General features: G+C 37.8%; 1 protein-coding gene and 1 long non-coding RNA gene across 6 annotated transcripts in view; one reads left to right on the top strand and one right to left on the bottom strand.

The window, feature by feature from the left end:
* The window catches only part of LOC150063184 (uncharacterized), a 79721-nt gene that overhangs the window by 29081 nt on the left and 28582 nt on the right, over positions 1-22058 (bottom strand). The gene's annotated exons all lie outside the window — the stretch shown is intronic.
* Positions 8001-22058, top strand: part of Rundc3b (RUN domain containing 3B) — a 111744-nt gene continuing 97686 nt past the window's right edge. Inside the window, exons 1-2 of one of the 4 annotated variants that reach the window (XM_090332863.1) lie at positions 8001-8578; positions 19313-19428. In XM_090332863.1, coding sequence (XP_090188989.1) covers positions 8445-8578; positions 19313-19428 — 250 coding nt within the window. In that variant the 5' untranslated portion in view covers positions 8001-8444. The remainder of the gene's footprint in view (positions 8579-19312; positions 19429-22058) is intronic. The other 3 variants (XM_090332862.1, XM_090332861.1, XM_090332864.1) reach the window with 3 other exon arrangements.

Raw genomic sequence — 22058 nt, 5'->3', positions numbered from 1 at the left:
CCAAATTGTAGAAAAGGCAATTTCCCAGCAACAAGTGACCTATTGTGACTATTCTAAACCATGGGGAGTTTACATTTTAGCTACTTCTCACTCCCCAACTGCTGTATTGTGGCAGGATGGCCCACTTTTATGGCTTTATCTACCATCAACACCCGGCAAAGTGCTGACCCCCTACTACGAATTGGTAGCTAATCTGATACATATGTGCCGAGTGGATTCCCGTAAATATTTAGGTCAGGAACCTCATTTTATCTGTGTCCCATATAATCTACAACAACAAGATTGGCTATTCGCCCATTGCGATCCTTGGGCCATTGCTTGGGCCAATTATACGGGGAAAATTTTGCATCACTACCCGTCTAACAAACTTCTCCAATTTGCTGCGTGTCATACGTTTCTATTCCCTTCCATAGTACAGGCCTCGCCTTTATCTTCTGCTGCTTTGGTATTTACAGATGGATCCTCTAATGGAACGGCTGCTTTGACCATTAATGGGAAAACTCAATCTTGGGTTACGGGTTTTTCCTCCGCCCAAGAGGTGGAATTAGAGGCTGTTTTACAAGCACTCGTCCTGTTACAAGACGAGCCCTTTAACTTATACTCAGACAGTCAATATGTAATTCGTGCTCTTCAAGTCATAGAAACTGTTCCCTTTATTGGAACTACTAACTCCAATATTCAGACCCAATTTTGCCAAGTACAAACTTTGCTTTGTTCTCGCAACCACCCCTATTTTTTTGGCTTTGTTCGAGCTCACACTAATCTTCCTGGCCCTTTAAGTGAGGGCAATGCAGTTACTGACTCCGCCACCAGAGTTTACTTAACTCAGGTTGAACTTGCTAAGCAGTCACATGCCATCCATCATCAAAACAGTCGAGCCTTGCGCCAACAGTTTAAATTAGCTAGAGAAGCAGCACGACAAATAGTTAAGACTTGCTCCAACTGTGTCCCTTTTTCACCAGCCCCCCATTTAGGCATAAATCCACGAGGACTACTTTCTAATCACATTTGGCAGATGGATGTCACACATGTTCCATCATTTGGCCGATTAAAATATGTTCATGTTACTGTAGATACTTATTCTAATTTTATCTTGGCCACCCCCCTTGCTGGGGAAGCCACTAAACATTGTATCTCTCACTGCATTCGATGCTTTGCTGAGATGGGGATTCCCTCGCAAATAAAAACAGATAATGGCCCTGGCTATGCAAGCCGAGCATTTCAATCCTTCTGCCATTCCTATAATATCACTCATATTACAGGCATTCCTTACAATCCTCAAGGTCAAGGCATCGTGGAGAGAGCTAATGGATTATTAAAACATCAAATTGCTAAAATACAGACAGGAGAGTCATATCCTGCTACCCCTGTGAATATACTTAATCATGCTTTATTTGTTTTAAATTTTTTGAATTTGGATTCAAATAATTTATCTGCTGCTCAGCGATTCTGGGAAAAAAGAGCGCAGCGTCCTTTTGCCTTAGTAAAATGGAAGGATCCCCTAACTGGTGCTTGGCATGGACCCGATCCTGTTCTAACCTGGGGTCGAGGGCATGTATGTGTTTTTTCACAAGGAGAAAATGACGCCCGTTGGCTGCCTGAACGCTGCGTTCGGATCGTGGAGAGTGACAGTGGCCATCCAAGCAGCGACTCACTGGGCCTACACCTCCAACCCTCCAGTGGTGCATCCTGTGACGTGGGAAGGACCTGAGTTATTTGTGCATGTCAATCGGGACTGCTACTGATCCACTTGTTCCACACATTCATATGAGCTGTGTTTCTCCTCCTTTTACTATTATGTAGGGACCTTTTAACATATTTATTGACTCTACACAATTTAATATGTGACATTATTTTGTCTTTACCAGCCCTCTTCTTAATAACCTTTTTTGTAAAAGATGCCCAGGTGAAAAGCAAAGGCCTCCAGAGGTAAGTAGAAGTCGGCCGACCCCCTTGTATGTCTGCGTTTTATTTTATTTTATTTTATTTTATTTTTGTTTGTTTGTTTGAAAAGGTGCACTGTGGGCTTAAGACAGAGGCCTGGGTGGTCAAGGGACGCCTTGACCCCCCCCCCTCCCCTTCTGAGTTTCTTGTCCATAACAAGGCATACCTGAGAGTCCCACCAGCAAGACATGGCTAAATCTAAAAATAACTGTTTGGTGAAAACATTCATTTGAGCTCATGTTTTTTGTGTTAAGTGTATCTGATTGAGTCCAATTTTCTTGTTATATGTCAATGTCTGATTATTTAAAAGTCTCCGTTTCTCTGTCTTGTTCGTGTTACATATTTTTTCTTGTCCAGTTTTGTCTTTAAAATTGGTACCATTTCTAAGTATGGATCCTTATGGTTTTTCTGTGCGTACTCAAGCACACATCCTTGTTATTTATTTGAACATTTCTGGACCTAGCATGGCCGCTCCCCCATGTCTGCAGTTGTGACAAGCCCTGGAAAAATAAATTCCAGCTAAGTTGCCTTGCAAAAAGTTTTGTTTTGAACCTGGTTCTCACCTGTAAGAGTAAAATTGGCAAAACTCTCTTGACACAAACTTCCGGAAAACGAACGGCCGATATTAATTTTGCGCGCTTTATGATCTTTGAGTATGAATGTGTGTGAATGAGTGAGTGAACATGTTCAAGGTTAAATTGTCAGCATGCTGTATAAAACAATGGTTGAGCTCATTTGAAACAAAGGCAATTGGGTAAATCTAAGTCTAAACTTCAAGAAAATTATTATGCTTGAATGTTTCCTATGTCTTAAAAGTATTATTGCATTGTTTTAAAGAAAAACTGGTAAAAAGTATTTTTCTAAAGATCCTGAAATCTGCATTTTAAAAAATCTGGTATTGCAATACATACAGCTGTTTACATTGTAAACATTGTATCCTGTTCAGCACAGAGGTGTTAGGGAATTTGGGATTTATTACTTTAAGTTAAAGTTTGGAAACATGTATTAGAGATTTAAATGTAAAATTGTTCATTAACGTCAGAAATTTTGCCTGTCCTTTCTTGCAAACTGACACTAGAAATCTGATGGTAAAATGTGGATAATGTGATTAGTATTTTAAAGGAATGTTTAAAGGTTTATCTCCATGCTATTGGGTGTATTTAAAAAAAAAAAAGAAAAGAAAAGGAGAGGAAACTAAGTCCAGACTTAGACTTTTGGTGCACTGATGTCTATAGTTCTTGAATTAGGGAAAAACTGTTATTTGAGTTTAAACTGTTGTTGGAGTTCTAGACAGTAATCTAAACTGCAAAAGAGCCCTTTTTTCTAAAAGGCAAGAGGAGTGCCTTGAGCCTTAGGGGGCCTGAAGGCAGAAGGAGTTCTTTGTGCCCTTAAAGGTTTTTCAATTGCAAATAAAGGCTAAGGTGTTAATTGTTTAAGCCAGTATCAGTAAAAGTTATTAAGAACATTGGAAATGGGTTTCTAAACAATATTTGAAAGTGAAGTTGTCTTAAATGTTTAAAGAAAGAGAAAAAAGGAAAATTAGGACTACCAAAGTAATTGCTTAATTGCTATTTCAGCTTGCTCTTGTAAGTTACCTTATAGCAACTTCCAGCTAGCCTATGGAGAAGGACAGCAATCCTTATTCAGATGTAACTTTGGCTTTTACCAGGTTCTAGGTAAGCTCATGCTTAGAGACTATTTCTGTGTTGACCACCTTGTTGCTTTAATTGTAGTAACGTGGGCTTTTGTAGGACTCATTGATCTGAAAGCCGCAGCTTTGAGCCTGCCCGGGCAAAGCAAAGTCCCTGTGAGACTATGGTGTCTAATCTGCCAGCTGGATGCTGGGACAGAGTTGCTTTGGAGCTTGAAGTGGCAGAGTGCTAGCTCTGAGCTAAAAAGCTGGGGGGAAGCACTCAAGTACCAAGCTCGGGACTCATAGTGGTAGGGTGCTAGCCTTGAGCTGGAGAGCTGAGAGACAGTACCCAGGCCCCGAGTTCAAGTACAGCAACCAACAAAGTGAAATGCCAACGGCATGTTTATCCCTGTGTGGAGAGACACTGCTGGGACACGAAAGCCTCTGCTTGGATGGCAGAAATGGTGTCAGATCTTAGTCACTTGTGCTTGGCCAATCAAATTAATCAGAGCCGGGAGGTCATAGAATAGTTTGTAAGCATGCCTTACTAATGCCCGTGCCTTTCATAACTGGGCAGAAACTTGTCAATCTTCTGTGATAGTGGGTAGTTTAAAGTCCTAATTGAGCGAAATTTTTATTTTTTATTTTTGACACCAGCCACAAATTCAGGAAAAGTTTGTGGATCTGAGGCTTGTGTCTCTATTAATCTGTTTAGATCTGACAACTGAAGCATTGTTAAGGTTGCAGAAATTTAGTTCCCCAGACAATCAGGAAAAAGCCTTTGCAAATGGGTGCTATGTAAGCTACACTATTGTAGCCAAAGATGGTTTGTGCAGTTGTTAAATGTCAAATATGATCTCTAGTTTGGGGTAAATTATTGTTCCTAATATCTAATCCTTGCAACCCCTTGATAAAACAGGCTAGGCTTCTTAAGGTCCCTGGTCAAGCACAGAGACAACACCCCTGAGTCAGCTTGAAGAAGTCACAGAAGTTGAATCTCCGCCCATCAATCCCCGTTAGACCAAGGGACCAAAGTCATTTTTGGAAAATGTGACAGGATAAATTAGGGGTATAGAAAGGAGTAAAAATTGCACTTGTGTTTCTTTTAAAATAAAAAACGGGGGATATGTTGGGAGCCAGAGTGGAATCAAACTGTACCTTGACTTGCATCAGACCATGGCTTTATTGTCTTATTGCTTTCTGGCCCTATTCTATGTAAATGACCTGAGAATTACCATATGAATGTAACACCTGGAGGTTCCCGGGGTCTGGAGGAGGGGAGAAGGGGGAGTGGAAAATAAACGCGGCAGTCTTTGCCTGGACTGCGGACATCCCGGACCCGGTGTGTCTGTCTCTCTTCTTTTTCTTCCTAGTCCTTGTCCCCTATTTCAGGAACCCCAATCTGCGAACCCTGGTTTGCTGCCGGTTAGCCCCGGCAACTGGCAAATACCCCATTTTTGTCTGATTTTTAGTCTTTGTCAAATGTGCTTCAAAGCCTAACATAGTGGTGCATACCTGCAATTTCCAAAGCATAGTAAATTTAGTCTCCTAAGGCAAATTAAGAGAAGTATTTACTATATATATATATATATACATATATATATATATAAAACACCAATATTATAACCCACTAAATTGAGAGGAAGATAAAATATATGGACAAAGGACATAAATAGGCAATCAAAATATGTAACCAATAAGCCTATGAAGTAAGTGTATAAGCTCAGTACTAATAAAAATTATACTGAAATATAAATAAGATAGTAAGAATATAAACATTTAATGAGTAAAACATCCTTAGGGAGAAACTTTCTTCTGTTTTTATGATTTTTGTTGTTAGTCTTTCTAATATCTCTGAATAATTTTATTCAAATACTCAAATACAGATAAAAATATTATAGATGCCAAAAAAGTTTAAAAACTAGTATGAAAACCCATGACACTCTATAGTAGCACTGTGCTATATATTGGATATGATTGCTAAGTAATCTCCTTCCACCTATTGTTTCCAGATTAGTCATCAGGAAAAGAGATCCAGCACATATTTCTCTTGAGTAAGAAAAACAACAGCCACCCCTTATCAAATAAGGCCCCCATGTGGCAGGCTATTGACACAGTATATATGAAAAGAAAAAACTGCTTGTCTTAAGCAAAATCTTGTTAAGCCAGTACCATATGTTAATTGAAACCCTTGGAAGTATAAAAAATAACATTATTAACAGTATTGTCTAATCATTTAAGACTGAATTTGCCGAATCATCACTCATGAACAGAACAAGGAGAAAAAAATTAACTTGATAGTGGGAAGTCAAATAAGAAAATAAAAATATCTGCTTTCAACATGATCGTTTACTTATGTTTCCTTGATGCTGCAGAAACATGTAGTCTTCTTCCCTGAGATCCCATCAAACATAGGTGTCTAGGAGTTTGTGTGTGTGTGTGTGTGTGTGTGTGTGTGTGTGTGTGTGTGGTGGAGGGGAGGTTGTGAGGCCTAGATGATGTCCCTATATTCATTTTGCTGAAGACTAGGGCTTTACCACTTTGTGCCAGAGAGGTACTTCTGATTTGGGGGTAGTTAATTGGAGATAAGTCTCATGGACTTCATTCCTGGGTTGGCTTCGAATTCCAATCCTTAGATCTCAACCTTCTGACTAGTTAGGATAACAGGTGTGAGCCATCAAGTAGGTGGCTGGAGTTTTTGTTTGTTTGTTTAATCTTTGTGAGCCAACGTCTCAGTATTTAGCCAAGGGTTAGTATTGAACTCATCCTCCTGCTTTGGCCTCCTGTGTGCTGGAATCACAAGCTGACCCTTGGAACTTTTCCCAACTGTTTTCTTAATAAGTAATGGCTTTTTACTCTTTTTCCTATGTAGTTTTAAATCTGTAGTTAAAACGTAACAGCAATGTCAATTTGAGAAGTGATTGTTACTGCCAGTGTAAATGTTTTGCTGAGACAACTTGCATAGCCTTGCAATTTCCTGATGACTACTTTTGAATTCACCCTTGTTGGGCTACAATCAAGCTATAGTATAGCTCCTAGGAGGGAAATATTTCTTATAACATCTATGAAATAATACAGCAAACAAGATATATTTGAGAATAAGTATAATGATAACTTTATATGCCTGCAATTTGAAAGCATTTTCATTAATGTGAAAATAAAGTTTTTGAGTGGCTAAATTATTATATCATAATAAGGTGTGGATGTAGTTATTGTAGTGACAGATTTATACATATATATTTTTGTGGTCTTATTCCACCATGATTAAACTTAATAACTAGAAGCGATGAATCTGTATTAATATGTACAATATATAAGCACAGAAAGATCTATCTTTAACTCTAACCTTGACAGAAACTTCAAAATCAGATGTGGAAGTTGTGCATTTTGGAGCCCCTAAAACTATGAAAGCTCAGTAAACTAATGTCAAATATGGCCTCAAATAAAATGTACGGATATTTGTTGAAAGGGTCTACATCTTCTTGGGACAGCAGCCATTAAGGATTTCCCTGTAACATCATGGGGGGTTGGGAATTTTTTATCTTTACCATTCCCTCCCTTTCTCCTTCCCTCCCTCCCTTGTTTCTTCCCTTCCTCCTCCCTCCCTTCTTCTCTCTTTCCCTTCCTCCCTCCCTCCCTTCCTCCTTCCTCTTCATTCTCTTTCTCCTTCCTCCCTCCCTCCCTCGCTAGTTCTCTTTCAGATAGAGATAAAGCATAGCGGTTTAAGGGGAGGTGGTCAGGGATGCTACAGGATTGCCAGAGAACTTGGGTGAAAACGGAGAGATGGTGGAGAAGCTCTGCATACTGGGTATTTTTCCACACGTGGGTCATAGGGTGGGCTTGAAGACCTCTAAGCCAACATCTCAAGCCGATGCCGAACAGACTCCAGCACCAAGCCTCACCACCTCACCACCCCAATTTCGAGGTCACACCCCAGGATGCCATGAGAAGACACAGTCCCCAGCAATAAGTTCTGGTTTTTTCAGCCTGAGGAGGGCGATAGTGCTAAAGGAATCTTCTCCCCTGGTGGGAGGCAGGCCCTGGATGGGATGGGAGCATTGTGGTATTCTCTCCAATAAAGCTCTGGAGGCCACAAGGTTAGCCATTAAGCATCCTGATCAGGATAGGTAAATTGTTTTCCAGGCACTGAGGCCCTGCTTCCCACAATGCCGCGCAAAGAGCATCTCCACTCCACTGCGTGTGGACTGGCGGCAGCACGCGAGGTGCCAGCCAGCGCAAGCCCAAGCTCAGCAGCTTGACAGCTACCCACGCGCCAGGGCGGGGCTTGGGTACGTGGTCTCCAAGTCTGCAGTCTGGCCCCGCCCCCCGCGTGCTATGATTGGCTCCGGCTGGTGCAGCGTGGCTCTGATAGGTCCCCTGGAGGGCGTGGCTGCGTGCGCCAGCGTCTGAACCTCACCTCGGTGACCCCCCGCGGAGAAAGTAGGGAGGTTCAGTGCAGCCCCTTTATTGTGCGGGGGTGGGGAGGGCAGGTAGGGAAGCTCGACGGGAGCGCGCACGGGCACGTGCGTGCCAGCGGCCCAGGGAACCCGGGCAGTTGAGGGGCTCGCGGAAGGGTGGAGGTGATGCGTGCTTGAGCGCTGCGCGCGCACACGTGTGTGTGTGTGTGTGTGTGTGTGTGTGTGTGTGTGTGTGTGTACGCGCACGCGCGCGTGGAGCCCGGGTGCGGAGCGCGAGCCTTCAAGTCCCCGGGTGCGAATGCCCTGCAGGCTTCCACGCCCTGCCCGCTCCCTCGCTGCTTCCCCGGCGTCCCTCCCCGCACTCCTTGCAGTCAGGCGGGGCCTAAGAAAAGCGGAGCGGGGAGCGTGTGGGATCTTGCAGACAAAGGGGGCGCGGGGGTGAGTTCGCCATGGCCTCCCGGGGCCTGGGGGCCCTGGGCGGGGGCCGCGGTGGCGGCGGCGGCGGCGGCGGTGGTGGCGGCAAGAAGAGCCTGAGCGCCCGCAACGCGGCGGTGGAGCGGAGGAACCTGATCACGGTGTGCAGGTACGGCGGCCCACGCGTGGTGGGGAGGGGAGAGCGGCTCGCGCCGGCGCGGCTCCCCGGGCGCCCAGGGGCGTGCGGAACCCTAGCGGCGGCCGGCGCCCCGGGAGAGGGGCCGGCGCCCGGCGAGGCCGCGCTCTTCGCCCAGGATCCAGTGCTGCGGGAGGACGCCCGGGAGCACTTGGGGCGGAGCCTGGGAAGGCTGGTTCTGGAGGTGAGGTGTAGTTGTTGGAGTTGAAGAGGAGGGCCAAGAGGAAGAGCTCTTTCATTCAGTGCACACGGAGCTGTCAGCCAGCCTCCGATGAAGCGGCTCACCGTGATTGTTCATCCCGGGACCCCCAAATCCAAGCGGATTGTGTTCTTCTGGGGTGCTGGCAGACGTCTTCACCCCCTTTCATCAATGGATGCTGGGTGCTAGCTACTACACGCCAGCCATTGTATGTGTAAGACCATAGCACTGCTGGTGCGTTTGTGCGCCAGCGGAGGAGTGGACCCTGCCACAGGATCTAGTCTCGGTGCCATTCATTTATTAAAAGGGCCGCCCTTCTCCAGTGCTTTCTAGTTTAAAAAACAAATAAACAAACAAACTGGTTTTCCTTTTCTGACAAGGATCAGAAAGAAGAGGAATTCTCACAGTCCATAAGCCTAACTGCCAGAGAAACGGATTTTTAATATGCTAATATGTTTTCTTTAAGTCTTATATATTAGTGTGTGTTTTTTTTAAATAAAATTCTAGGCATTTGATTCTTAGGGACGTCCCTGGACCATTAAGTTTCTTAAAAAAAAAAAAACTACATGATTTATTAAATCTGGTAACCATAAGGGAGCAACAATCCTCTAAGAATCTGATAGTGTTGAAATCCTTTTTGTTGTTGTTGTTGTGTGTGTCTGTATTGGCACTGGGGCTTGAACTCGGCTTCAGAGGTGTGAGCCACCAGTGCACAGGTTGCATATAAAGTAGATACTTCCGGTGGAGGTTATATATTTTAAATTGAGCAACTTTTAAAAAGTTGAGTTATTAGCATTGTACCCCTATCTGGCAGTAAAACTTGCCTCACTGACATTTATGACATTTTCAGTTGTAAATGGTTAAAATAATGGAGTCTGTTTAATTTATTGTATGGGTTGTATAGGACGCAACCTTTAGGGGAGATGGGCTTTATTACATTATTTTAAATTGAGAGAGATGTTTTTTAAAGTTAGGTGAGAAAATAAATCAGGATGAATAATAGACTTTAACAAATAATGTGAATAATACTAAAGCAGTCTCCAGCGTATACCTTGCTTCTCAAGGTAATGAATTTCTTTTTTGTTGTTGGTGGTGGTGGTCGTGGGGCTTGAACTCTGGGCTTTGAACCGCAATCCTCATATCTCAGCCTCCTGGGTAGCTAGGATTACAGGCCTGAGCCATTGTGTCTGGCTAAGGACTATTTTTTGTTGTTGTTTTCTTTTCCTTTTTTTTTTTTGTGGGTTATAGATTTGAGCTCTGGGCTTGGGCACTGTCCTTGAGCTCTTCAGCTCAAGGCTACCGCCCTACCCTTGAGCCACAATGCCACTTCCGGTTTTCTAGGGGTTAGCTGGAGATGAGTCTCATGGACTATAGTTCCCGGGCTGGATTTGAACCGGGATCCTCAGATCTCACCTCCCGAGTAGCTAGGATTACAGGCATGAGCCACCGCTCCCGCATTGTTAATAAATTTCATAAAAGCTCCATAGCAAGGGTTGTGGTCTCATCTACTTACTGCCTAATCTTTCCTTCACTCTTCTCTATCTAACTATTCCTTTTGCATCTCTGTTTTTGACTTGGCTAGTTTTAGATAATATACTGCTTATTTGAACTGTCATTGGAGGTGGTTAAAGAAAAGACAGTTTTGTATTTCAGTCATATGCAAACTAAATTCTAAATTATGTTGAAGAAACATTATTGATATGTCTGGCTCTGATTTGTATGGGCAATTATCTGGGTTGTCTTTAGTTATTTTTGCATAATATCTTTACTGTGAAATAATAAAATTTCCGCTTTCAGTAGTAGTTTATGTATGGCCTATGTCAATATCTTAGTTGACATTTCAATCTTTATAATTATTTATATGTGCAATATTATTGAGGCTATCCTCTACATCTAAATAAGTTGATGGTACATCATATCAATTATTATGTCTAATAGTAGGGTTTGTTTCAGACTTACTATTGAATGCCTTTTTTGCAGTTGGTGGGGGAAGTTGTAGGTCACTTGTGTCTTTAAGTAATCTGCAAATTCAGCAAAAAGGAACAAGTATTATTTATTAATTTAGGCTGATTATTTTTCATAGTTACCAAACTGAATTTTTTCTCCCATATCACTTCATGAGTTTGGTTTTTACTTTCCTATATCAAATCAGAGATGGTTGATTATATAAATTAGAGGAAATTGGCCTAAAGGAAGTATAACTGGATTCTAAGTTGTCATTGCCATTCGGTGGTGTTCTCTTAGCAAGCTCTGCTTCACCTACAGTTCCAGTTCTGCTATCAGGAAAATAATAGGCTAGATCTTTGGTAACTTTTAGCGATCACTCTAGTAATAATGGTACTTATGAAAATGTGTTTATATTTGGTTTTAAGTTTTTCCAAATATGAACAAGGTAACAGAGTATACATGTCTATAGCAACTAAATGGGGCATATGCATTTGTAAACAAAACATTTCAAACTGTGTCTTTCATCTTGTTATTCTCTACTAATTCCCTGGGGAAAACTGAAGATTATAAAGCCAATACAAACAAAAACATATCATTCTAGTGTCTCTATGTACACTTACATAGTAATTTTTTGTAATATATATTTCTTTGTCAAACACTTTAGGCATAGTCTCAGTTTTGGTTTAAAGCTATATTTGTATAAGCACATATTATTTTATGTTTTAATGAAGTATTATACAAGTACAAAATTGCTATTCTTTTGAATTTTGGAAGTGGGCTGTTTGGTTAGGTAATCAAGATTGGAATTGAATTGAATTTCAGTTCATTATGATTGTGAATATGAAATTATTTAATCTCTTTCCCAGTGAACATTTATGTATTATAGACAAAAGTTATTTATATTTATTTCAGCAGTATAGGAAAGACAATAATTCATTTAAGAGCTCTAATTTCATACAGCTCCAAAATATTCACAAACGGACTTTGGCTCTAGGTATTAACTTGTATTTTCTTTGACATTCTATATCATTTAGACATTTGAAAAATTAAAGTATTCATTATTTTTTAGGTTTAACGAGCAGTCATTTTTATATCATTTTAAGCCAGGAAAGTCTACGAAACTTTTATCTCTACTTAATCACCAATGAGCTGGAAGTGGAGATGTGGCTTAAGTAGTAGAGTACAAGTTTTGGGCACAAAAGTTAAGGTGGGGTGACTAGGCCCTGAATATAAACCCAAAAACGGGTTTAAAAAACAAACAAAAACGAAGAGTAAAGAAAGGAAACAAAAAGGAAAAAGGACGAAGGAGTATGTAGAAATATTTATCAATTATATAGCACCCTTTCTGTGATTATGTGTTATGCAGTGACAACCCATGGATAGTGGAGGTATAGAGAGGTTTTTGCTAAATGGCCCCATAAGACAATGAGCTTGAATTGAAGGTCTTTGTCTTTGCATTCTTTTTTTTTTCTTCCTATCAAGTTAGCTGTTATTTCTTCTGACTCCATCCATTTCTAACAGCTCTTTTCTTTTTGCACTTTCCATCTTGAGTGTATTATTTTATTTGATTTATCTTGTTGTGAGCTAGGAAAACTCACAATAACTAAGATTATATATATTTAAAATAAGAGAGAGAGAAAGAGAAAATCCTAGAGGTCCATGTTAAGTGAGTGAACTTTTAGCAGTCTTAAAATTGTTGTTGAATAATCAGAAAATTTGGTGAGGGAGATATGAACCTTACTGTTGATAGGATATTCCTTTAAATAATCCTAAATTCAGTGACTCAGTTTTGTTGCTGCTTGATTTGAGTATGCCTTTATGAGACTGTTGGTCCCTTGACTGTTACAATTACTATACTTTGGACTAAAGTTGTTTTAGTCATTATATGCAGTAGAACTTTGATTAAGGCTTTGAACAACATTGGTTATATTGTTTTGAAGTTCAGTATTATCCTTAAGGATTCTTACTGCCTACCCAGTAGATGTTCAAAATAGAGATACTTTTACCACCTACTGGTATGATAGAGACATTTCAACATTATAAAATGACATTGTCATTTATTCAGGGTTAAAATATACATATAAAAGTTTGGCATCAAAAACTTCTAGCCAGGTCTGGGAGTTTGGCCAGGTATTAGAGTGCCTGCCTAGCATGCCCAGGTTCGATTTCTTGGTACCACATACATAGAAAAAGCCAGAAGTGGTGCCGTGGCTCAAGTGGCAGAGCTCTAGCCTTGAGGAAAACCCAAGGACAGTGCTTAGGCCTTGAGTTCAAGCCCCAGGACTGGCAATGAGTGAATGAATGAATGTATCAATCATTGAAAACTTGTAGCGTCCTTCTGATTTTAACCAATTTATTCTTAATTCCATAAAGAAATCTGCCTTACCTTTCACTTACCAAATTAAAATATACTATTCTGCTTATATGGTACACTCTCTGAATTTGTTACAAAAAGAAGAAATTAATGTTGATGGTTAAAAAAAATTCTTCCCAGCTAATCTGGGTTCAGAACAAGTGGCAGCAGAAAAGAGTTATCTCTGAGGTATTTTCTAAGGGGTATTTGTTTGGATGTCACTGTTGCTTGATAAATAATGAAAGTATACTTGAGCACTAAAGATCATCTAGTCTTCTATTCACTCTTGAAGATTTACCAACTATATTTTGGGGCTAGTATGCAGATTATGCTATTCTATACTCTTCTGTCCTTGGTGGGTTTTGTCCAGTTGTGCACTGGTAACATTTGATTAGTATAAATTAGAGTAATTATAAAAAGTAACCACAGAATATATTAAGAGTTAATTTATTTACATCTACTGGATATATCAATATATCACTGATACTTTACTTTTTTCTTGTGTAGCTATTAGAAATTTTAGTGTTAAATCTGTGGCCAATTGCTAGAAGTGATGTAGAACATCATTGTAATGCATTGTTAACCTTAGCTCTACCATGTTCTACAGTTTTAATATAAATATTGGCTTACATATGCAGAAAAGTAGACATAGAATAAACATATTGTTCAATCTGTTTATTCCAGAGCAGTGAAAATTGTTTCCTGTTTGTTTCTTATTTTTATATCAACAGTCCATCTCTAATTTATTTTTATTTATGGTGTTTAATGTAGGGATCAAGATTATTTTCCTTAAGGAAAATCAATTGACCTAGGGCCATTTACTGAAGAGCTTACTTATATTTTCCCAACTACTCTCAAGTGTCACATTTATTTCATATCAACTGATAGAATCTTGGGGTCTGTTTCTGGACTCTTCTCCTAGTCCATTAGTCTTCTTGTCTTTGAGGTAGTGAACTTAATAGCTATCACTTTTTAAGTCTTGATGTTTGATAATATGTTTCCTTGCCCTATTTTTCGAGATTATCTTGGCCATTCTTGTCCTTTTGAAAAGTAAATTTTAGGATCTACTTGTCAATTTCCATTGAAACAACTTATGGGATTTTTTTTTACTAAGCATTCACAGGCTTTATAAATCAATTGTTATGAAATTGTCAACTTTATGAATTAAGGCATACATACAATTGATGAACCAGTATATGCTTTTGTATATTGAAGTATTTTAAACTTTCAACAAATATACTGTAATTTTGAAGATGTAGATGTTATACAGTTCTTGTTAAACTTGTTTTTGATGTGTTTTTAATGTAATTTTGTTAGTATATGGACATAAAACTGGACTTTTAACCTTGATACATAAGGCCATATAGTATGAAGCTAATTGAAAAGACCTCCAGGATATTGAAACAAAAGCCATATAATGAATGATTGTTGTCCTTAATGTACTAGGTTATCTCTCATCTCTTTTGCTGTCCCTTGGTTATCTCATATTGTTACAGTATCTCACTTTGTTATCTGATATATTGGATTTATTTGTATTTAGTTATTCGAAATTGGATAGGGAAGGGGGAAAATCAAGACGGGGGGTGGGAGGGTGGAGGGGAGGGTAATGGGGACCAAGACATGTGAAAGGGTATTAATATGTGTGAATTAATGCACCTTCTATCTGGCAAATATCATGTAACCCTTTTATTAATTACAATAAAAAAATAACAAAAAAAACTGGACTTTTACTAGCTTACATGTCATTTGTGACAGAACAGGTGTGCGTATGCGTGTGCATATGTGCACACCTGTGAGCCAGCATCAAGGCTGGAACTCAGAGCTCCGTGCTCTTGCTCATAGCTGATGCTATGCCACTAGTTCTGTATTTTAGCTGTTAATTGGTTATGGAGTCACTCTGACTTTCTTGACTGGGATGGTCTGAAATCTTAGCTTCCTGAATAAAGGAATTACGTACTTGACCCACTTGGGGTTGGTTGATGTGACTGACTGATTGATTGATTATTTTGTAAGTGTAAAGGTGATGTACAGAGGGGTTACAGCTCCATAAGTAAGGTCATGAGTACATTTCTTTTGAAACTGTGTTCCCCCCTCCCTGTTTTCTCCCACTTTCCCTCCCAGTGATTTTTTTAATCTAGTAAAAATCATCTGTTTATTTACGACTTCATGTTTCAATCTTTGAGCATTTCCTTTCTTATCTTATTACTGTGTTGGCTAAGATTATTAAGATAGTGTGGCAAAAACATTCAAAATCTTAGGTGTTTGCCACAAGTTTTATACTCAGTTCATTTAAATTTCCAGATTGCTGAGAAATTTTATAAGTGGATACAAATTATTATAAAATGTTTTTCTGTGTATCGGGATGAACATGGTTTCTCTTTCCTTTTTGTTTTCATGCAGTGGCATATTATTTGGCTTAAAAAATTTATTGTTGGGATAATATACAGAGGTGTTACAGTTACATTCACCAGGTAGTAGGTGCATTACTTCTCACACATTACTTCTCATGTTTTTGTTCCCATTTTCCTCCTCCCACCCCTTCCCAATCATCTTGTTTCCCCCCTTCCTTTTCCTATTTCAAATTAACAAATAAACGTGTGTGTGTATATATATACATATATATAATATACAAGGTAACAAAGTCAGATACAGTAAAAATTTGAGACTAACACAAGGGCAAAAAAAGAAAAGAGAAATAACATAGTACATTAAGAACAACAATCACACAAGCTTGTTTCCATATTCTAGAGATCCTTTCATTTAGTCTCATCCTATATGATCCAGATGCCCCTGAGTAGATGACTGGATCAAGAAGATGTGGTACTTATACACAATGGAATTCTGTGTAGCCATAAGAAAGAATGACATTGATAACATCACCCCATTCATAAGGAAACGGAAAGACTTGGAAAAAATCATATTAAGTAAAGTAAGCCAGACATAAAGAAACATAGGCTGAATGGTTTCCCTCATTATTTGCTTTTTGCATGTCAAATCCCCTCTAGAATTAAAAATGGTTGTGATATATTTTCTTTTCTGACATTTCTTTTTATTCAATGAGTTAATTTATCATGAAATCAATTGGTCTATAACTGTATATTCTCTATTTTGTCATTGTCTTGCCTTATAAAGAAAGTTGGGAAATATTATATTTTTTGTTCTATAAAAAAGTTGCATGTGGTTATTATAAGCTTTTGGAAGAATCCACTAGGGAACAATTGAAGCCAGTTTGTCTTTGAGAGAATACATTACTAAAATGCTTAATTTATTTAAAAGTTGTTGAGTCGGTGTCCAGTGGTTCATATCTGTAATCTTAGCTATTTCACGAGACTGAGATCTGAGGATCACAGTTCAAAGCCACGTTGGGAAGGAAAGTTTTGTGAGCCTGTTATCTCCAGTAAAAATACCAAAAAGCCAGAAGTGGAGCTGCGGTTCAAGTAGGTAAGCACTAGTGTTGGTCAGAAAAGCTTATAGACTTGGGCTAGGAGTTTGGCCTAGTGGTTAAAGTGCTTGCCTAGTATGCACAAAGACCCGGGTTCGATTCCTTGGTACCACATACATAGACAAAAGCCGGAAGTGGTGCTGAGGCTCAATTGGTAGAGCTCTAGCCTTGAGAAAGCCCAAGGACAATGCTCAGGCCCTGGATTCAGGCCCCAGTACAGCACACACACGTACATTGGATGATTTTTATTTCATCTTTTTCTTATATCAATTGTAACAAGGTTTCCAAGGAATATATGCATTTCATTTACTAAGGCTTCTTTTTGTTAGATTTTTCTATGTATCCCAGGCTGACTTTAAACACATAATTTTCTGCTTCAGGCTCTCAATTACTTGGATTACATATGTGCGCCACCATACTGTGCTTTTAGTATTTTGGTATTGTTTAAAAGATCTGAAGTGATTTTGCATTTTTATGTCCTTAAACTGGTAGCATGGGTCCTTCTCATTTTTTTTTCTTTCTGGGATTTATAAATTATATTAACTTTTCCCCAAAGAGTCGGGTTTTGGGTTATGTTAATATTCTTTGTGTATTCATAGGTTATTGAAAAAATGTACACTTTTAACTGTCAGACAATTGTTTTCTAGTTATCTTTCATTGATTTTTATCTTTACTTCAAAGTATAAAAAACATATTCTGAAAGATTTCAAGCTTGAAATTCTGTTGATGCTTGTTTCATAATGTGACAAGAAGTTAATTTCAGTGAAATTTCCCATGCTTTGGAGAATAATGTATGTTCTGTCATTGTTGGTTGCATGTCCTATATATGCCAATGAAGTGTCTAGTGTGTAATGTTCTTTTTCATATTCTTAGTCTATTTAGCATGGAGAAAGATGTATTAAATATACTTCCTTGAGTTATTTTTGTTCTATTTTATTTCTGTATGTATCACTATACTTAGAATTGTGTTCTTTTCCTTTATCATCCTGAAATGTTCCTTTTGATCTCTAATAATGCTAGTTCCTTAAAGTCTGTTTAGTCAGCTACTGTTACAACAGTTTTCTCTTAGTTATTAGTTGTATTGTTTTACTTTTATTCTTTCTGGATATCTACATAGGGTAGAGAGCATTTTTTTTCCTTTTGAAGTTCTGGGGATCATACCCTGGTCCTTAAGTAAGCTAATCAAGTGTTCATGAATTATATACCAGCCTCTTTAGCAGGATACAACTGAATTTTGTGTTTTATATAGCCTACAGTCTTATTTTTCTCTTTGTATTTAATGTTATTAATTTAATTTATTTGAGTTTATAGTTTATTTTTCCTTGTGTTCTTTTATATTAGTATTTTTTTATAATTTCATATATTCTACTATTGCAGTTTTCAATGTGCAGACTTGTTAGTCATGTGTGTATATATACATATATTCAATTTTTATTCTTTTGGAAGTTATGTTTAGATTTTTTAGAGTCCAATGAAAAATGTGTGTTTTGTTCATTAGAACCATTCATTCCAAATGGTATTAGTACTATTATTATATTAAAAGTAATAGAAGTATATTGGAAATATTACTAATATTTATCTCTTATCCCAAAATATACTTTAAAATTGTCAAGTTTTAAATGCATGAAACAGCTTTTATTTTCCTATTTCCTTTGTAACTTTCACTCTGGTCATTACCCCCTTTCCATTTCACATTCTCTTAGGCATTCATGTATTATCCTTTGATATGATCATAAAAAGATAGTCTGAGAGGTTGTTCAAGGAGACTGAACTGTTTTGTATCATGATTTTTGATGGAGATTATAGAACTCTATGCATACTAAAAATCTTAGTTTGCTCTGAAATCATCATTTAAGCATTTCTGTGTTATTCATTGAAAACAGCACTTATGTGCTGTTAAAGAAAATGTTTCTAAGTGCTAAGAAAGACCAAAGCACGGTTTGAACATGCTCAGAGCACTTAAATTCATCTACAGTTGGGCAAAACCATCTAACCATCTAACACATTTCCTATTTATGAGAAAGTATTAAAAACTGTAATTTATTGACTCCTGAAAATGAAACAAAAGTGGTTATATTTGTGAACTATTCTTATTATCAGAAGGTCAAAAAATAATCAGTGAATTGGGACTTATCTCTAATATTATACCTTTTGAGTATTTACAGTATAATTTTGGTCATATTTTGATTATGGTTTTAGCAGCTGTAAGAATAGAGAACTACTTATGTCTTAGTTTGGCTAATAGTATTTTAGTCTTTTCATGCAACTATTATAAACTATCTTAATAGTCTGGGTAATTTATAAACAACAAATTTATTGCTTACAGTTTTGGAGGAAATACCATTAGGATGCTTGCAACTCTGTCTGGTGAGAGGCTGCACCTCATATTTGCATCTTCTGTGTATCCTTATATGGTAGAAGAGGCAAACAAGCTCCCTGAACTTCCTCTACAAGAATATTAATAGAACAGTCTTTATTGCCCCTCCGCACCCAAGGGCTTTACTTTTAGTACTATTGTATTGGGTTTAGATATCAAAATATGAATCTGGGACAAAATGACTTAATCCTCAGTAGATAATAAGGGTATAAGTAATAAGCACACAGTTTTTTTCTGTAAAATTTTCTATTTACAAAGTGAATTTTGAGTGAATACGATTTAATCTTATACATTTTCTGTAATTTCCCCAAAATGGTTTCTCCACATTTTATATACTTAAGTGGATGAATTCACTTTCTGAAAAGAAATCAATCTTTTTTTCCTCATAGGTTTTCGGTGAAAACTTTGATTGATCGGTCTTGCTTTGAAACAATTGATGATTCGTCTCCTGAATTTAACAATTTTGCAGCTGTTTTGGAACAGATTCTAAGTCATCGGCTAAAAGGTATTTGTTTGTTTTATCTTTACAAAGCTTTCTTTTGTAATAAGTTTGGTCATACAGATTAAGGTGATTTAGATAGCCACCAAGCTCCATTTTGAGAAACAAAACTGATTCTACAATGTCTACTTATTTGGCCTGTTTCACCCAAAAGTCTCTATCTTCAGATTTACACATATTCCTAAAATGTAATTAAAAAAAAAAAAAAACGCTGAGCCAGTGCAATGGCTCATGCCTGTAATCCCAGCTACTCAGGAGACTGAAATCACTAAGATGGTATACATATGAATTATGAAATTGTTAACTTTTGAAATTCTGTATTATAAAGATTGAGGAATCTGGAACTTTCATCCATTATTTTCTAATTTTTAGTGTTTTTAGAGAGATTTTTATAATTATAGTATACTATATTTAAATTTTAGTTTTATGTCAATGACTTTTTCTAATGTTTTTATTTGTAGAAGTATGAATTACACATGCATGATTTCATAAGATAATACACACACATACACAAACACAGACACACACACACAGACACACACACACACACACACACACACACACACACACACACACACACACATATTGGTCATGAAGTTTGAACTCTGCCTGGGAACTGTCCCTGAGCTCCTTTGCTCAAAGCTAGCGCTCTACCACTTTGAGCCACAGCACCCTATCTGTTTTTGACTGGATAATTGGAGATAAGAGTCTCAGGGTGACTTTTCCTCCCAGCAGTCCTCAGATCTCAGCCTCCTGAGTAGCTTTTATTTTAGAAGTGAGCCACCTGTTCCTGGCCTATTTAGTTTTTAAATAAAGAACATTTGGTGTAAACATTAAATTCTTCCAGAGAAGATAACAAAATTTCCCTCAGATAGAATGCAAAACATGCTAACACAGATAAAATGGAGAATAACGTAAGTATCTACTTAATTCATGCTAAAGGATCCATTATTGAAGAAAAGGAGGTTAGTCAAATCAGACATTAATCTTATTTTCAGTAATCCCTTACTCAGATAATGGCATTACTTTTTCTGACTTAAAGATGAGAAGTCGAAATTAATCACAGAATATTAAAAATATGAAAAGCTTAATTACTTCAGTTTAATATTTTTGAACATTTACTTATTAGCTTTGAAGTACAAGATTTCTCTTCACTTTGGACCCCATAGCCATTAATAAAAACCAGTACAAAAAAAATGGAACATTTACATGTTGGTATGTAAGTGGGGCATGTTGCCTTCAATTACTCTCTTACCCTGTGACTCTATAGGACCAGTTCAGCTAGTACCAAGGATTGCAGATGGTAGGACTACTTTATTCTCATTTGCCTTTCTTAAAACAATACAGTCAACAGTTATGTCTAGTTGATGAACACAAAGCCTTTTGTTTTTATTAATTCTGATTTCTGGGAACTTAGAAAAAGAGTTAATTTAATTTTGATGGTTTAGGTAGATATAAAATTTTTATATTTGTGCAGACAACTAACTCATTGAACTTTGATCTTTTTCTGCTTCTTCAAACATGAGCTTAATATGATTGCTTATCTGTAATATTTTTCCTCCATTTCTCTTTTTTCTATCTCCCAGGCAAGCTATGCCATATTCAATCTTTTGAAACCACCACAGTCTTAGTTATTCTTTTAATGTTCTTCCCTAGTTTATCACTGTTGACTTTAAAAATCTAGCATTCAGAGCTATGTAAAGAGCTACCGGTGAACTAAACTCTATCAATCTAAGTGAAGGTTTTATTGATTTTTATTATGGTACTGACATTTGAGTCCCAAGACTTCTGTTGAACTTTCTGGGAAGATGCTCTAACACTTGAGATGCATTTGCATTGTTACTATTGATTGTTTTCATTCTCACATTCCATGATTGGTTCATGTCGAAACTGACAAGTAAATTTCCAAAGTATATTACAAATACTAACTACTATTTGTCTTGGGTTTTATATGTCTTTAATGTTCCCTGAGCTGGGGTTTATAAGGGTACATAATATTATTTTTTTTGTACTTCATAAAGGAACAAGGTGATTATTAAAAAATGCAAGTATCAACTTGTGTCACTTAATGGTGGAGTTGCATTCAGTAAAATATTGTTAGATGACTTAATCCATGTGAGAACACTGTAGAATAATCTTACACAAACTAAGAAGTGTAACATTAATAGACAATAAAATCTATGGAGCTGCCATGTTATATTTGGTGTATTGTTGACTGCAACCTTACTATGCAGTACATGACTGCAAATGGAAAGATTTTATGTTCATGGGCTGGAGAATGAATATTTGTAAAATGTCCTTACTAGCCAAAATTGTCTATGGATTAAAAAATTCTCTCTACAATGATATTTTTCAAAGAAATAGGAAAATTCTAAATTTCATTTAGAATCCTCTAAAGGCCTAAATATTCAAAGCAATTAAGACCATTAAGGTCAAACTGGAGACTGACATAAAAAAAATGCTACGGGGGCCAGGAGTTTGTGGTAAGAGTGCTGGCCTAGCATGCACAAAGATCTGGGTTCGATTCCTTGGTATGAAATACATAGAAAAAAACAGATGTGGTGCTGTGGCTCCAGTGGTAGATGACTAGATCTTGAGAAAGCCCAAGGGCAATGTATATGCCCTGGGCTCAAGCC

The sequence above is a fragment of the Megascapheus bottae genome, chromosome 5 (assembly GCF_031878675.1).
Source record: "Megascapheus bottae isolate mThoBot1 chromosome 5, mThoBot2.hap1, whole genome shotgun sequence".
Lineage (NCBI taxonomy): Eukaryota > Metazoa > Chordata > Mammalia > Rodentia > Geomyidae > Megascapheus > Megascapheus bottae.
Note: the sequence above shows the minus strand (reverse complement) of the source record. Positions and strands in the feature narration are given on the sequence as shown.